This window comes from Pimephales promelas, chromosome 6 (genome assembly GCF_988280905.1).
Source record: "Pimephales promelas chromosome 6, fPimPro1.hap1.1, whole genome shotgun sequence".
NCBI classification, from domain to species: Eukaryota; Metazoa; Chordata; class Actinopteri; order Cypriniformes; family Leuciscidae; genus Pimephales; species Pimephales promelas.
The window spans coordinates 30,960,445-30,977,775 of record NC_142774.1 but is presented as its reverse complement, the minus strand read 5'-3'; the positions used below and the strand labels follow the sequence as shown (position 1 = coordinate 30,977,775).

The 17,331-nt window shown below is 37.7% G+C and overlaps 2 protein-coding genes across 4 annotated transcripts in view; one reads left to right on the top strand and one right to left on the bottom strand.

Annotated features, from left to right (window-relative positions):
• The window catches only part of sorbs2a (sorbin and SH3 domain containing 2a), a 153,746-nt gene that overhangs the window by 67,381 nt on the left and 69,034 nt on the right, over positions 1 to 17,331 (bottom strand). The window contains exon 1 of one of the 3 annotated variants that reach the window (XM_039691305.2): positions 4,467 to 4,816. The exons of 1 other annotated variant lie outside the window; for it this stretch is intronic. The gene's annotated coding sequence lies outside the window, so the exon portion shown is untranslated. Of the gene's footprint in view, positions 1 to 4,466; positions 4,817 to 17,331 lie in introns of those variants that run through there. One more of the 3 variants, XM_039691348.2, reaches the window with a different exon arrangement.
• On the top strand, positions 9,512 to 15,775 carry tlr3 (toll-like receptor 3). Its single transcript, XM_039691410.2, has 5 exons — positions 9,512 to 9,601; positions 10,238 to 10,717; positions 10,893 to 11,087; positions 13,389 to 15,238; positions 15,447 to 15,775. Exons 2-5 carry the CDS (start codon positions 10,277 to 10,279, stop codon positions 15,673 to 15,675), a joined length of 2,715 nt encoding a protein of 904 aa, XP_039547344.2. The 5' UTR covers positions 9,512 to 9,601; positions 10,238 to 10,276; the 3' UTR covers positions 15,676 to 15,775.

Sequence of the window (17,331 nt, the reverse complement as noted above, 5' to 3'; positions counted from 1 at the left end):
GACAGAGCGAGGCGGGCACACACTCAGTCTGGTCTGAACACACTGTTTAGAGCTGCAGGTTATTTCAGTGAACTGCACTTAGATTAATTCACTATAGAAAGAAGCATAGTTTGCCACTCTTGGATTAGTGTAGATGGCACTGGCACACTGGCATAAGGAGATGAAGCCGACAATTGGACTGCTTTGTCACAATATGAAAATACACCCACACACCTACCCACAAACATTTCTGTTGTTGTAAAGCAATGTGTGAGTGTCTGTCAAATTTGCATGTCTGTTATAACATATTAGCATTCTTGAATATCAGATGGAGACGAAAGGTTTAACTGTGATTTTGCCAAGTGTATTTCCACATCAACATCCTTCTTAGTCCTCGAATAACATTCCTGCCAACCTATTAGTTGTATAGCTGAGCTCCAGAAAATCAGTAGCCAGAGGCTTGACAGTTGCAGACTTGAAAAAAAAAAAGGAATAAAGAACCCTTAAAACGAAAACGTAACTATTTTAGGTACAAATATTAGCTGTCCATGAGCTTGCAGCAGGAGCAACTTTACAACTCTCTATCGGCTTCTCCCTAGACTTTATGCCTCCACGTCCCCCCGATTGCGCACAAGCTTCTACTTCAGTCTATACGGTAATTTATCTACTGTGCGACAGAGAGTTGCGTGTTAGGACGCAATCGTTAATCTATTACAAAACCGGCTTCTACGGTGGTGGGTTGATAGGTTGGTGGTGCTGGCGCAGTGGATAAGACACATGCCTTTGGTGTGAGAGACCCGGGTTCGAATCCACTGCGAGACGCCAATGTGTCCCCGAGCAAGACACTTAACCCCTAGTCCAAAGGCGTGCGACCTCTGACATATATAGCAATTGTAAGTAGCGTTGGATAAAAGCGTCAGCTAAATGAATAAATGTAAAATGTACACGGTAATGGAGCCTTTTGTACGTTGTTGTGTTTCTTTAGAAATAAACAGTGGACAAAATGGAGTCTTTAAACGCCTCAGATGTAAAGTTATTAGCGGTCAAAGTGATGCCAAAATTAATGGGAGTCAATGGAATGCTAACAGCAGGTGAAGGCTTGTTAGCCAATGGCAGCCCCTGGAGAGATCATTTTCCGGCTGGTGGATTACCTTGGTCTTAACCGAACCAGGAAAAAAAAAAAAAAAAAACTGAACTCCACACACACTGGAAGAAGTAGTAAAATAATGAGCGCTGCTTCTTTTACTTTGTCATCCACGAGTGCGACCAAAGAAGAAACCACAACAACCACAGGGTTTTCATTGCTTCCCATCTTCTGAGTGACCCGAGACTTTGCAGAGTCCCGTAGGAAGGACGGCAAACACATCTTCCTGATCGACAAATGCCTTGATTGCAGTTCTCTGTTTGTCTTTTAAAATGAATGCGCTGTCGAATTATTTTACAATAGACGCGATCGCGGAATCTATACATCTCATACATACATACAATTCTCCAGCTGCTGTCAACTTTGAGGGAAACCAGTTCAACCCAAGAGCTCTTTGATAACATGATGATTACGTAACTGCAGATCATTTTGCCATCATCGTATAAAGCCTGCCCTGGCAATTTGATTGGCCCGACAATTTCTGAACTGATCATAATTCATCCTCAATGGATTGCCATTATATTATTGTGGTATACATTTTTCCCCACGAATGGCCTGTAACAATGTCAACCAGATGGCCTCTTCCTATCTTAGTGTATGGTGCTTCCAGAATTACCTACTTTATGGCATTTAAGTCAAAAGTTCTGGCTATGCAATCTGGAATTTAAGAACTAAATATTTGTATAACAGGAAGGTTGGTCACCAAGAGGGAGATACAGTACCAGGTCAGAGACATTACTCATGTACACTGACTTTTCCACTGGTTAGTAATTTGTTTATGGCTCGATTCTGGCAACCCACTTGAATAACAGAGGCATTATACTACAGAATTTATTAACACATGTAACACGTAAAGCCTCCAATTCTCTATAAATCTTCTTTCGGCATGATATAATTATTTTCTTCACACAACGCTGATGATCAGGATTAGGGGGTTTCTGAGCTGTTGTAATAAATGGAATCTAGTTTCTTTTCTTTCCCTTCTTTGGTAGCAAGCAACTCTATAAATGTTCTGTAAAATGACTAAAATAATTATCCTATCATATTCACACTATCATCATCATAGCCAAAAAGGGAGTGAGGACGGATATGTTTTTTCACAGATGCAGCAGTCAGGCAGAACAAAAATGCTATGAATGAATCAAAGAATGCATTCCCACACATTCCACAGCAAACTTATTTCCTGGGAGGGTCAACTCTGCAACTGTTTCATTGCATCTTGTGTTTGACCTTCTCAAAATGAGAGAGGAGAAAAAAATACTAAAAGAAAAAGGAAAAAATACAACAACTTTATTAAATGCATATTCTCTGTATTGTCTGAAGATGTTAACTCTAATGTTCCATTTCTGAGAGACTCCAAAGACTACTTGATAGCTAAAAACAACAACAACAAATAAAAATTCATTAATTTGGCATATTGGGTAAAAAAATCATGGCTTTTCATGTAAACTTGTACAAAATTCTATAACAATAATTATAATAACACCCATTGTTAATAATTCAACGAGAACTGATTAGACATTTAAACTTATCTATTAAAAATAATAATGTATAATTATTAAAGACAACAACACTTTATAATAATAATCAAGATAATAATAAGATAATAATTAATAATAATAATAATAATAATAATAACAACAATAATTGTTTTGTTGTTATTATTTAATTTGAAAATTACTGCTACAGTTTTTCAACTGCTTACACACTATATTCTTACTTGTCACACAATTTCTGAAACCTGACACTCAAACACCAGAACCACAATATGCATAACCATACACAAATTCTCTGCCTTCGACTCAGTTTTCAACTTCATAAAATGCTTTTTGCAAACCACAACACACAATTCTCTATGTAACATACAAAAATATCAAATATCTTGATTTCCCTTTTCAAACACAACCTATTAAAATGCCACACTAATTCATCAGAGCCTTGCACTAACTCCTCACATGTGCAAACACTCATTGCTTTGCTTAACACCAACCAATCATGGCTTTAGAATAGGCCTATAAATAGGCCAAAGGTCAAGTTATAGGTTTTTCGGACTGTGTGTAATACTGTATTCACAACCACAAATGTTGACAGTAAAAAATAAATAGTTGGTTACAATCTTGCTTTCGTGTTTACCGTGAATTTTTCAACATGTCTCTGCCAATTACTTTCAATCGTGTATATGTACATAGGAGCTCATGAAAGAAGAGCTTTACGTTTTGAACAACTGTGTGTGTATGATATATACAAAAATATAATATTATATAAGGTGTTTGCAATAGGACAAATTCATTTTGTGTGTGCAATTCGTGCATTTGCATGTACAGTTTTGAAAAAAAAGAGGCAAAAAGAGGTTTTGAAAATGTGCGTAAGCAGTTGAAAAAAAAAAAAAAACGATATTATTTTTACACTTATCATGGGGCTCGGGGACCCTAACACAAATAAGGTCAACCTTAATATAAAAGAAGATGTAAAATGAGATGCAAGGACGAATCTGGGTCTTTCTGTATTGGTCAGATCATCTCAGTAAAAGCCTCCAATGAAATCCGACTGGTGCTTCCTTAGTTTAATGTTACTCTTGCTGTTTTGTGTTGTATTTGAGGCTGTGTTTCTGCTCTGCTCTGTTCTATGCTGAGCTATGCTGCTGATCTGGGTGTAGTATTGATGCCTCGCTCCCCCAGGGGGCACATTATGTGTGTGTGTGTGTGCGTGTGTTTGTGTGTGTGTGTGTCTGAGTCAGCGATTGGCTTGCACTGCAGCCCCTGATGTGAAAAAAAGCACCATGAGCTATTGTTTTCACACATACACACGTCATCACAAAGCACTAACTCTACCAATTATCCACATAAAGCTATGATGGTTTTATGGCCCATAATGTAATGTCTTCCTGACCTTCCATAGAAAAGACATTTTATCAGGTGATGGATGCTGTGCTGAGACATTTTCAGTTATTAGATATTGACAGTAAATCTGACCTGTCTACATGCCCAGTATCTATTTCAGCACCATTGCTAAACCAGTAGGACTTAAATGAAATTGCCCACCACTAACCTCCAGCAATTTCTTTTTCAGCTTGACATTCACACAACTTTACCCACAAATACATACAAGATGACCTCTATAAACTATTTGTCAGTTAATGAGAACACAGGAGGATTGTTACCACAGTGTAATTCTAAGAAAAGGGTTCACACACACACACACACACACACACACACACACACACACACACACACACACACACACACACACACACACACACACACACACACACACACTTCTCACCATTTCATTTTAAGATAGAAAGACATGAGATCACATTCACACAAACTCATTAAGCTCTTACCTTGTCCAGAGTTTCAGATCCAAATCCAGAAAGCGTTTATATTTTGTGTGAGTGTATGTGAAGCTCACATTTACTTTGAACACGCTGTTATGCATTCACTAGCTCTCTCTCTTCTCTCTCTCTCTCTCTGTCTCTCTCTCTGATAGAGACTCTGATTCAGCAGCAACCTCTGTGGTTATTCCATCTACATGAGTGGACTTTGATACGTGCACTTAGACAAGAAATGTCCAACTGTATCCAAGTATGTGTTTCTTCATAAGTAGATTCCAGTTTGTGAATGTGACAGTACTCTTTTCCCACAACAGCTCTCTGTCTCCCTCTCCATTGCTGACTCCAGCGCACAGCTGTTTTCTGCAAGGTTTGCTCTCGCTCTCTCAGTTTCCTTTCTCTCTCACTTAATTGTCCATCAATTTTCCCTAAACCTCACGTATCTGCCTCTTGTCACGGTGTGGATGCAGGCAGAAGGACAGGCTGAGTCCAGAATCACGAGAAACATTCATTTATTAGATAAATACAGGCAGGAAGACGGGGTACACCAAGTAACATCAAACATTGACCGACAAAGACAGAATGAAAGAGGGAGAACTAAATACACAGAGGAATCAGAACTAATGAGGTGAAAACAGGTGAAACAGATGAACAGGACGCTGAACGGGAGGCTGATGAGGGAGTGAGTTCAGGTGTGCAGACGAGAGGATCATGGGAAGTGTAGTGCTGGAGACGCAGACAGGATGGTGCAGACGAAGGACTGTGACACCTCTCTCCCTGTAGGAGTATTTTTCACCTTCCGTCTAAAAGGCCACTGTGCAGATCTCTATACCGATAAATGCCAACAGATCAAATCTGAGAGACATTCGACTGCTGACAGCATAAAGTCCTCATTTCAGCTCAACTTGATTGTATAACCTTTTGATTTTCTACTTGTTTCCCTTTTTCAGGGTGGAGTGAAGCAATAGAGATGAAGGGATGCTGCCAGGGGTATTTACATTGGTACTTTACAATGCCTTGAAATAATATACCAGTCAAAAGTTTGGGATACCTTTTTTTTATGTTTTTGAAAGATCTGAATTTAAATGGAGACTGCTCACCAAGGCTGCTTTTTTTAGATAAAAATACAGTAATAAAGTAAAACTGTGAGATAGTATTTATGCTCAATTATAAATAATGGTTCTTAATAAATCATACAATTAAATACCTAACTACCCAAACTTTTAAAAGGTTTCTACAAAATATAGAGCAGCACAACTGTTTTAAACTTTGATATAAGAAATTTTTCTGAGCACCAAATCACCATATTAGATTGATTTCTGAAGAATGGAGTAATGACAGCTGAAAATTCAGCTTGGCCATTTTGCAGGAATCATAGAAAATGGTTATTTTAAAATAAAATGAAGAAGAAAAAAAAAACATGCAGCCTTGACAGGCATAAGAGACATCTTTCAAAAACATTTTAAAATAATCTTAATTATAACCTTTGACTGGTTAGTGTACAGAAGTAAATGACTTTACTTCCCACAGACAGAGTAGAAGACTGGTGTAGAGTATACATTTTATATTTACATTTATTCATTTAGCTGACGCTTTTATCCAAAGTGACTTACAATTGCTATATGTCGAGTTACACACCTCTAAAGCAACTGTCTTGCTCAGGGACACATTGGTGTCTCACAGTGGATTCAAACCAGGTCTCTCATTCTGTTTATGCCAAATTCTGACTCTACCATCTGAATGTCTCAACAGAAATCGAGACTCATCAGCCCAGGCAACATTTTTCAGTCTTCAACTGTCCAATTTTGGTGAGCTCTTTGTAACCTCTTTTTAAATTGTAACCTCTTTTTCCTATTTGTAGTGGAAATGAGTGGTACCCGGTGGGGTCTTCTGCTGTTGTAGCCCATCCGCCTCAAGGTTGTGCGTGTTGTGGCTTCACAAATGCTTTGCTGCATACCTCGGTTGTAACGAGTGGTTATTTCAGTCAAAGTTCCTCTTCTATCAGCTTGAATCAGTCGGCCCACTCTCCTCTGACAACTAGCATCAACAAGGCATTTTTGCCGGATACTGGATGTTTTCCCCTTTTCACACCATTCTTTGTAAACCCTAGAAATTGTTGTGTGTGAAAATCGCGTTCTCATCCCAAAGCGCCATATAGGACGCTTTTGCAAAAGCGTAAATATCCAACGCACATGGCACCCTTTAACGTCTAATGAGACGCTTCGGTTATGGTTAAGTTTAGGTAAGGTGTTGGGTAAGGGTTAGACCACTAGGGGGCGCCTTCTGCCCAAATATATCTGCGTCCCATTTCACGTTAAAGGGTGCCATGTGCATTGGATATTTACGCTTTTGCAAAAGCGTCCTATGGCGCTTTGGGATGAGAACGGGCTCAAATCCCAGTAACTGAGCAGATTGTGAAATACTTAGACTGGCCCGTCTGGCACCAACAACCATACCATACTCAAAATTGCTTAAATCATCTTTCTTTTCCATTCTGACATTCAGTTTGGAGTTCAGAAGATTGTCTTGCCCAGGACCACACTCCTAAATGCATTGAAGCAACTGCCATGTGATTGGATGATTAGATAATTGCATTAATGATTGAACAGGTGTTCCTAATAATCATTTAGGTGAGTGTATATATTATGGATACAATCATGTAGAAAATACAGATATAGTATGTACTGAGGTACACAACTGGCATCACTTCGAGGTCAATCAAAGGTCATATCTTTCTGTTCGGATCTCTGAAAGAATGCTTGGGAATAACCAACTGAAAGAGACTGTTGAGAGGAGAGATAAAAGAAGGAGACAAAATAATTCTTTCTAGCGAGATGAATAGAAACAAAGGGTATTATGTTATCAATTCAATTATGCATGAGTTGAACAGGTATAAAGGCAGGTTTTTATTTAGGCCATGGGGAAAATATATATGTAAATATATAAATATATATTTTATTTTGATATATCAATATCAAAATAAAATTGATATGTTTTAATTAATGCTAAAATAAAATAAATCGTCCCCTTGGAATTATAAGGTTTTATCTGCGTTCTGAACAGTTTTGAGGTATGGGGAACAAGTTTCTTTCAAACATAAAAATAACAGGGACCCTAAATGTACAAAACACATCACATGATGTAAATAAATTGTCACAGAATAAGAATATGTGAATAACTCAATTTTGACAAAAATGTCAGATAGAACCTTATAATTCCAAGGGGACGAAATTTCAAAACAGATGGTTCTGGTCGGTTGAAGTGACCAGAAGTATTATTATTTTAAACCAAAATGTTGTTGCAAATTCTATTATCAGCATAGAGAAATTGTATGTTCAATTGTATTGCACTCTGAACTCTCAGCAAAGCCTATGCAAAAACCTGATGGATCATGTTTTGAGAATGATCCAAAAGGTTTTGATGGATGCAATATCTATATACAAAAATGGCTTTGGTCGTATCCATCTTCTAACGCAAAGTCCCTTCATTCCTGCACTTGATGCTCTTAGACAAGATGACAGCTCTGATCTGCACAGTCACTGATCTGCACTAGCTTTCACTTCATCAATTTATATGCAAATATACACCACGTAAATTATTCAAAATTTTGAATGATTCAGACATTACCTGCCGCTGATTCTTTCAGAAACATAGAGTGTACTTTAGAGTCGGTGTGGGTGCCTGGACTGATGGATTGCCTGCAGTAACTGTGAGAATAGCTGCATGTTACTATTAACTGTGTCAGCGAAACATGCACAGGTTTACTAGCATCACACACACACAGAATATTGATCACTTGTGTGGACCGAATAATTGCTGACTATAAAACCTGTCCAGCATTGTTCAGTCACTATTGCAGAGAGAGATATATGGAGTGTGAAAGAGAAAGAGAAAGAAAGGGCTATATTGATGTGGCTGAAATTAAAAAGCGTTGAACATATCGTCAGTCTATTTGATATAATTTTCCAATACAAATTTGCAACCTGCTGTTTTATCAGTGAGTCATCAGATTCCAGCTGCCCTTCCACTTCCTGCTGCAGTTGCTAGGTAACTGCACACATCTGGATCCAAATTCTTAAGAACCACATGCACAACTATTCCTCAAGCCACCTGCTGAACTCTGACACCAAGGTGTTTGTTGCCATCTTATGAAACCAAAGACTAGTTCTAATGATTTAAAAATAAATACATTTGACTTAAAATTATTATAGAGATTGTAAACACATTTCCTGCATAATTCAGCCAGAGAAGAGATCATTCACTATAGGCTACATTCAAATAGTTAGAAATGCCAGATTCATATTTGTTGTTTCTTTTTTTTTATTATTCAAATTCAAACACAGCCTACATGGAATTCTGATTTATTAAACATTGTTAATACAATACAAAGTGTTTTATTGAATCTTGACTATCACATTTTGAATTATCTGGCGCCCTCATTCGGACATTTTGATGAATGACTGCTAAAGCGATGTTGCATTTAAAATGTTACATGAATACCAAAAAAAGAAAACAAACAAACAAAATTTTTTTTTTAAATGAATAAATATTGTAATTAAACTGAAAATCCTTACTGCAATTTATCATTTATCAAGTTTTCACAAAATCTCGAGAGTCTGCAGAGAATGTTCTGAGGGGGAAATCCCTCTTAGATTAGGCTACTCGCTTCCTATTTTTCTTTTCAAGAAGCTACTAATATTTTGAGGGGGGGGGGGTGAACTATATCAGAAAAAGCAGAAGTGATATTAAATTTATCGCACATAATGACAATGAGGAATTTTTTTTTTTTTTTTTTTTGCATTTCTTTCGCTGGCAGATGCATATTTTATTAAAGCAATTTGCAACATATTCGATTCTGCATTTTAAATACAGTATGTTATTTGGCATAGGCTGCACTGCATAGCCTACGATTAATCTGAATGACGACATTTGATATCTAGGACACGTCTCCGTGAAAGGATCCGCCTCTCTTTGTTTCACTTGTTAAGAAACAGGAATTGTTCCCTGTTGAAGGTTATTTTCCCCATGCAAATATTCTATTTTACCTACAAGCTACAAGAGGACTGACTTGAGTTGCTTCACTCTTGAACCACTTAACCATGCAGATATTTGAGCCGAACTTTTGAAATGAGATCGTCACAATTCAAGTAAGTCCATGAACACACATGCTAAATTTAATTTCAGTACTTTGTTACAAAAAAAAAAATAAAAAATACAATACTTGTATGTGCAGCCTCGTGTTAGCAGTTTTGGAAAGAGTCTAAACAATTATTTTGTTATAACATTCATGGGATGTAGAATGTTTCTTTAATAGAGGTCAGAGTGGAGACCAAGGCTAGTTGCAAGATTTAGCTGTCTCATCTCAAATCTTTCAATACCTTTTGCGAAAAATGAAAAGAATATATATATATATATATATACATAGGCCTAGTATTTCATAAGTATAACGCACTGTATTTAATGAGTATTATATGCAATGTATGAATTACATTCAGCTGCAAAATACTAATGAAACTGCAAAAATGGAAAAATGCACCATAAATATAACATTTATAGTAAGTAATAAACTTTATATGTATTACCAATGTGACAACCTGACCCAGCCAGACAAAAAAGAAAGACACTTATCCTGAGGTTTTAACTTCCGTTTAAAATCTTGTGCCAACTTCCTCATGTTACAACTAGCCCTGGTCTCTTTCAGTAAGTTACCAAGTTCTATTGTCTTGTAGGTAAGCTTATACTTTGTGTATAAAATATTGTCAACAATATTATGTTTATTACAGTTTGACTTAAGGGGGAAAAGCCTAAACGGAAGGAAAATAATGGAACTGATGAAACTCATATTGTTGACCCTGTTCTGCACTTCTTTCCATGCCCACCGTGCAGGCTCTGCATATCCTCACAAGCAAACATGTAGGATTGAAAATGCCAAAGCAGACTGTAGTCATATGAATCTGGATGTAGTTCCAACCAACTTGGCCAAAAATATCACCATATTGGATGTGTCTCACAATAGATTAAAAAATCTGTCTTCCTTGCTTGTGTACTCAAATCTGGTGAGTGTAGATGCCAGCTACAACTCTTTAACTGCCATAGAAAAGGATCTATGTCTTTCTCTTCCACACCTGCAAATTCTTAATGTGCAACACAATGAAGTATATTTGATGAGCGAGAAAGACCTGAAAAACTGTTTTCATTTAACACAACTTGATCTGTCTGACAATCGGCTGAAGCTACAAGGGGAACCCTTCTCTGTTCTTAAGGTATGTTTATGAAGACACATTTTTCCCTCACAGAGAAAAATATATGAAATAGAATCAAAAGTTTACTCGAACCAATTACTGATTTCATGCTATGGCCTCTAACCAGAAGTAACATTTTCCAGTCTGTTATGGTCTTATGGATAATACATTTCAATAACATTTCCTCCCTGTCTAGAGTTTGACATGGTTGGATGTATCTCGAAACAAACTGAAATCTGCTAAACTGGGCATACAACCTCAGCTGCCAAACCTGGTGACCCTTGTTCTTTCTGGAAATGAATTTTCTGTACTGCAAAAGAATGACTTCTCGTTCCTCAGTAATTCCTCTGGATTTCAGGTTCTGATACTCTCGTCTCTGTCTCTTAAAAAGGTAAGAGGAACAGAATGTGACACATGTTAGGTTACTTTCACTGCACATTAGACTCTCTCGATATATACAGTATATATATATAAAAAAAAAAAACATTCAGTAGGCCTATTTCAGACTCCAGTATGTGTTTGCCACAGTGTGTGTTTACGCGCATCCTTATCTTTCTTGGAAAGCTGTTAGGGCCATATTATTTGGTGCTCAGACAACTGGACTTTGCTGTAATGTTTTCATGATGAAATAATGTTGAAAAACTTTTGAGTCTGATTATTGACATGACCTAAAAATCTCAAGCTAACTTATGAAGTGTATAATTACCAAGTGCTTGTGTAACATGAGGAAAAAAAACTGATCAAATTGATCTAACCTTCAAACTAAAAGGCAGATAATTAGTGTTTATATGCATTTTTTTTTAATGAACCTAGAAAATGTGATTGTAACAGCTTTGTAACTCATGTATACACATTTATCAGACTAAAGCTTCTCCTAAACACAGAGATGACATGAGTCCACAGTTAATCCTTCAAATATTAAATTATGCATTATCACGGATACTATGTAATGAAGTAGGTAGAAAGACCTATGTTGTAGAGTGTTGTTCTGAATGGAGATCCACCTTATGGGTCCTTTTTATTGTTAGTTTTGGACTTTTATCGTGTCATTTTTTTTATTTCCTCATTGGGCACGTGTATTCCCCCTTTCCCTTTATCATATGTGCATAATCTATGTAGTATGATTTTAGCTCTGTGTACGCTTGGATTTTTCCAACGAATTTATCACCTTCAATAGGGCATTGGACTGCGTGCACGGGTCACAGTTTCATTTTGCTCTTATAGTGACAGGGGTTCGACTCCAAGTTGTTTCTTTTTATGGTGGCGAATTGTTGCCACATACAGTACATATTATTTTTTTCCACTCAATTAAGTGGTAATAATGAGATGTTATGTCATTTTAACAACATCTTTTCTCATAACAATGAGATTTTATGTTGTTAAAACTAAATATTTCAAAAAAAGTTCATTATTTACATGTGCTTTAAAGCCTTGACAGTTAAACAATTCATTAGCATGCTATGCACTGTCCTAACGTGTGTTTTTCTGAGCCGTACACCCGAAGCTCACAGGAACTAACAGCCTGTCAGCGCCTGGTTACTGGACTAAGTTATCTTTAGAGTCTCATTGCGTTAATACTGTCAAATACACACAAGGTTTACATAAACAGAGTTGGTTATGTCTAAAGTAAAAGCAAACAAATCTGGAACTATCCCTTTAAGGACATGCTGCCGCTTGTCCTTAAAGGGATAGTTCACTTACTTTAATGTTGTTCCAAATCTGTTTTAATTTCTTTCTTGTGCTGAACATATAAGTTGAAAATAAAAGTTGTTCAATGCTGCTGGTCCCCATTGACTTCCATGGAAGAAAAAACTATACCAGCAATTGTTTGGTTACCCACATTCTTCAGAAGAAAGGAACTTATTCGGGTTTAAAACAACTTGAGAGAATAAATTATGACAAATTATTATTTTATTTATTTATTTATTTATTTATTTGGGGGGGGGGGGGGGGGCTATCCCTTTAATGTTAATAAAACAACCAAACACAAACAGAAAATCACTCTTACTGAGACCTTTAATAATAGCTTTAATAAGAATCGATGTATAATTTATACAGTTAAGTCTAGTGTTTTAATTTTAATATTTGTTCATTTAATTACGTTCTTCAATGCTACTGCTAAATACACCTACTGTATCTGAAAAAATAAAGCACTGTTTATTGAATTTGTATATTAATTTGTGTAATGTGGATCTAAGAAAATAATTACAAATGCTTTTATCTTCGCCACTTTGGCCTAAATGTCTGCCATTCTTTTTTATTTAATATTTTGTTACCTAAGGCTTTGTTTTTAATAGGGACATGAGTTTGGCTGTAATGCTCAGCCACTTGCAAAATAGTAAAACCAACTTGAAAAACAATCACGATATGATATTTTTGCCACTTTGCCCACCCCTACATCAAACTATCGCTGTATAGCTGAATAAACAGAAGATTGAAACGCTTTGATTGATTTATTAAATGTTGTCTGTTATTAAATGTTGGACAAGAGGTTCATAAATGCTTCCCTTCCCTTTCAGATGGAGCAGCATCTACTACTGATCACAGAGCATGTTCATTGTGATTATTGTGCAGCCTTATTTTTTTTTTTTCAATGTCATGCTAAAAAGTGTAGTTTCTTGAACCTGGTTTAGCTCTACCATGCTCACTCCAACAAACGTTGTCTTCTTTTTCAATTGTTTTGTTAACTCAGGTCGAGAATGGCTGTTTCCAGGCTATTGCTAGAATATCTGACTTGGTTCTGGATCACAGCAGGCTCAGCTCTCAGTTTGTCACCAATCTTTGCACAGAACTTGCTGGCACAGCCTTGCAAAACCTTTCCCTTAAGAACACTCTCCAAGGATCACTCACAAACATGACTTTTCAAGGTCTAGACAAGACTAACGTTACAGTGCTTGACCTCAGCTACAACACAATGTCAAAGATTGCTGATGGTGCCTTTCAATGGTTTCCCCGACTGGAATCTCTATCCCTGGAGCATAACTCCCTTAGACACCTAACTAAGGACACCTTCAGTGGACTGGGAAATCTAAGGCAGCTTAACCTGCAGAAAGCACTGATTAAGAGTCATACATCATCCTTACCAGTTATTGAAGACTTCTCATTCCACCATTTAGTCCAGTTGGAGCATCTGTGTATGGAAAATACTGCATTCCGAGAGATAACGGAGCACATCTTCTCTGGACTTCCGCACCTGAAGACTCTGGATTTAAGTTGGAGCATCACAGGATTGAAGACAGTCACAAACAAAACCTTTGCTTCTCTGCAAGAATCTCCACTCCTTGAGACTCTTAATCTTACAGCCATGGGTATAAACAAGTTGGGGCCTGGTGCCTTTTCAATGTTGGGCAACCTTACTACACTCCTACTTGGCCGAAACTTCATTAATCAGCAGTTGAAAGGGGATGAGTTAGAGGGCCTAACTAGCATTAAAGAGATCGACATGTCTATAAACCAGCAAAGTATTTCCCTTACTAATGCATCATTCATCCACGTCCCTACGTTGAGGACTCTAAAGCTAGGTCGTGCCCTAAAAGGGAGCCTAGATATGGAACAATCTCCATTTAGGCCACTAGTCAACCTCACAGTTCTAGATCTTAGTAATAACAATGTTGCAAACATAAATGCCGGCATGCTGACAGGGCTGTATCGTTTGAAAGTGCTGAAAATGCAGCACAACAACTTGGCTAGGTTGTGGAAAACAGCCAACCCAGGTGGTCCAGTGTTTTTCCTCAAGGATGCAACAAAGCTGACTCTCCTGGATCTGGATTACAATGGCCTGGATGAGATTCCACTTGATGCTTTGCGTGGCCTCTCTAATTTACACGAGCTAAGTCTCCGTGGTAATCTCTTGAATCAGCTGCATTCGTCTGTTTTTGATGACCTACAGTCTTTAAAGTATTTGCATCTTCAAAAGAACCTTATAACATCCGTCCAACACGCCACGTTTGGCGTGCCGCTGTCCAACCTGACAGAACTTTCCATGGACCGCAACCCCTTTGACTGCACCTGTGAGAGCATCCTGTGGTTCTCTGAGTGGCTAAACTCAACCAATGCAAGCGTTCCTGGATTTCCTCAAAGTTACATCTGCAACACCCCAAATGCCTACTTTAACCGCTCCGTCATGAACTTTGACCCATTGTCCTGCAAGGATATGACACCTTTTAAGGCACTGTACATTTTAAGTAGTACAGCCGTGTTAATGTTGTTATTTACAGCTTTCCTGGTGCACTTCCAAGGATGGAGAATCCAGTTCTTTTGGAGCATAATGGTAAACCGTATGCTGGGGTCGCTGAAGGATGAAAGCGTTGCTGAAGGTAGATATGTGTTTGATGCTTATATCATTCACACTGCTAAGGACAGACCATGGGTGGATCGAAGCCTGCTCCCCCTAGAGGACGAAAAATTTATTTTTTTCCTTGAAGACAGAGATGCAATACCTGGCTTTTCTCAACTTGACACCATTATTGAGAACATGGGAAAATCAAGGAAGATCATTTTTGTTATCACAGAAATGCTTTTAAAGGATCCATGGTGTAGGCAGTAAGTAAAACTTCTCTATCTATAGAAAGAAAAATGCATACCTACTCCAATAATATTTAGTCACCATTAATTAAATAAAAACTACTATTTCGGTTCTTTAAGGTAAAGATTCAGATCCTGAAAAAACAACACAGCAAGTTGTTAAAATGCACAGGTATTTCAGCAAAAAGTTCAGAAGTATTTACACTTTCTCCTCCTTTCTCTGCAGATTCAAAGTACATCATGCACTTCACCAGGTAATGGAGAAGAATCGTGACTCATTGATTCTGATTTTCTTGCAAGATGTTACTGATTACAATCTGAACCGCTCTCTGCATCTTCGTCGTGGCATGCTGAAACCTTGCTGTATTCTCTACTGGCCTTTACACAGGGAACGTATCCCAGCTTTCCATCAGAAACTTCGTTCAGCATTAGCCTCCACCAACAACCTTAACTAGAATTTTTTTTTCCATACTGTTTATTTTGTGCCAGGTCCTCAATCGTTGTACTAACAGTTCATACTTGAATTCTCTGTTTATTTACTTTCATATTTCTTAACACATTTAAAGTTGAAAAGAATTTGCAGGTCAGATAATATTGAGTGATGGTTCCTGTCAAATTGTTGCCTCTGGTACTGATTATTTGATTGTTTCAACCTGGGAAGGAGTAATTAGTAAGAAACTGATGATAAATGTTGCTCTTTCTTTGTATTTAAAATCAGTGTTAATGCTAAACAATGTAAATACCAATGATGTCACTAAGAAAGCAGCTTATGTTTGAGTATAGAAATGAGGGGGTTACATCGCTTTTTTAAGTAATTAAAAACTATTAGCTTCATTGTTAATGGAGAGAGACCGATACGGATGGATACGAGTCTCTCTCTCGAAAATTAATTAAAATAAATGATATAATTAATTAATTCAAGTAAATGTAATCTTACATACTACTTTATCTCTCTGATTCAATGCAGGCAGAATGCAGAGCTAACGAGTAACTGTCGAAAATAACCATCAGTTTAACCTTCCGGTCAAATATTGCACTGCAAACATTAATGCCAGCTTTAAGTGGTCAAGTGCTGGCAAAATGACCATCGTATAAGTGGGGTAATCCACAGCTAGCGGTGCATGAAATTGTTTTAATGCACTTCAGACGGTTCTTTGCCTCCACCTCGTGCATTAAAATCGTGTAATAAACAATGTTAATGTACAACGTGGAAGCAAAGAGCCGCTCGACGCGAAATGCATTAAAATAATTTCATGCACAGCTAACCACACACTGTGTCTGATCAGTGCTCCATTAACCACTTAAAAAAGCTATGTAACCGAAGGGGGTAATCCACCAGCTGGAAACTAAAGTCTTTCCGGGGGCCGCTATTGGCTAACAAGGCTTCACCGGCTGTTTGCATTCCATTTGACTCCCATTCATTTTGGCGTCACTTGGCAACGAATATCTTTACATCGTTCTCAGACCGTCTCAGCGCTCTTCTTAGCCCGTCTCAGTCCGTCTCAGCGCTCTTCTTAGCCCGTCTCAGTCCGTCTTGGCTCTCTTCTTAGCCCGTCTCAGTCCGTCTCAGTCTACTGCGTTTAAAGACTCTATTTGTCCATTGTTTATTTCTAAACAGTCCCTCAAAAACAAGATTATGCGATAACATTATTTAGTGCATAATAAGCCAGAGTCCGCATTTTCATGTTAGTAAGTTTGATGTTTTTTAAGGTCTTGTAACGTGTTGTGTCAGGAAGAAAAATAGGGATAGCTCACAGTTGAAGTTAATGCAGAGGCCAGACAGACTCACAGAGGCGATTGGCATCTCACAACTCAGACTTTATCTCCAAATCAAACTCGTAACTGTCTGTCACATGTTCTACAGTCCACATCGTTACTTATTAAACAAAATAAGATTAAAGAAGTAGCATCAAACAGAAATTACCCGCGCCTGGTGTGTTCGAGGCGCACATACAATGTAATACTGCAGACAGTACAATGGACAAATGGAGTCTTTGGACGCCTCAGAGGTAAAGTTATTCGCTGTCAAAGTGACGCCAAAATGAATGGGAGTCAATGGAATGCTAACAGCAGGTGATGGCTACAATAGCGACTCAGTTTCCAGCGGATGG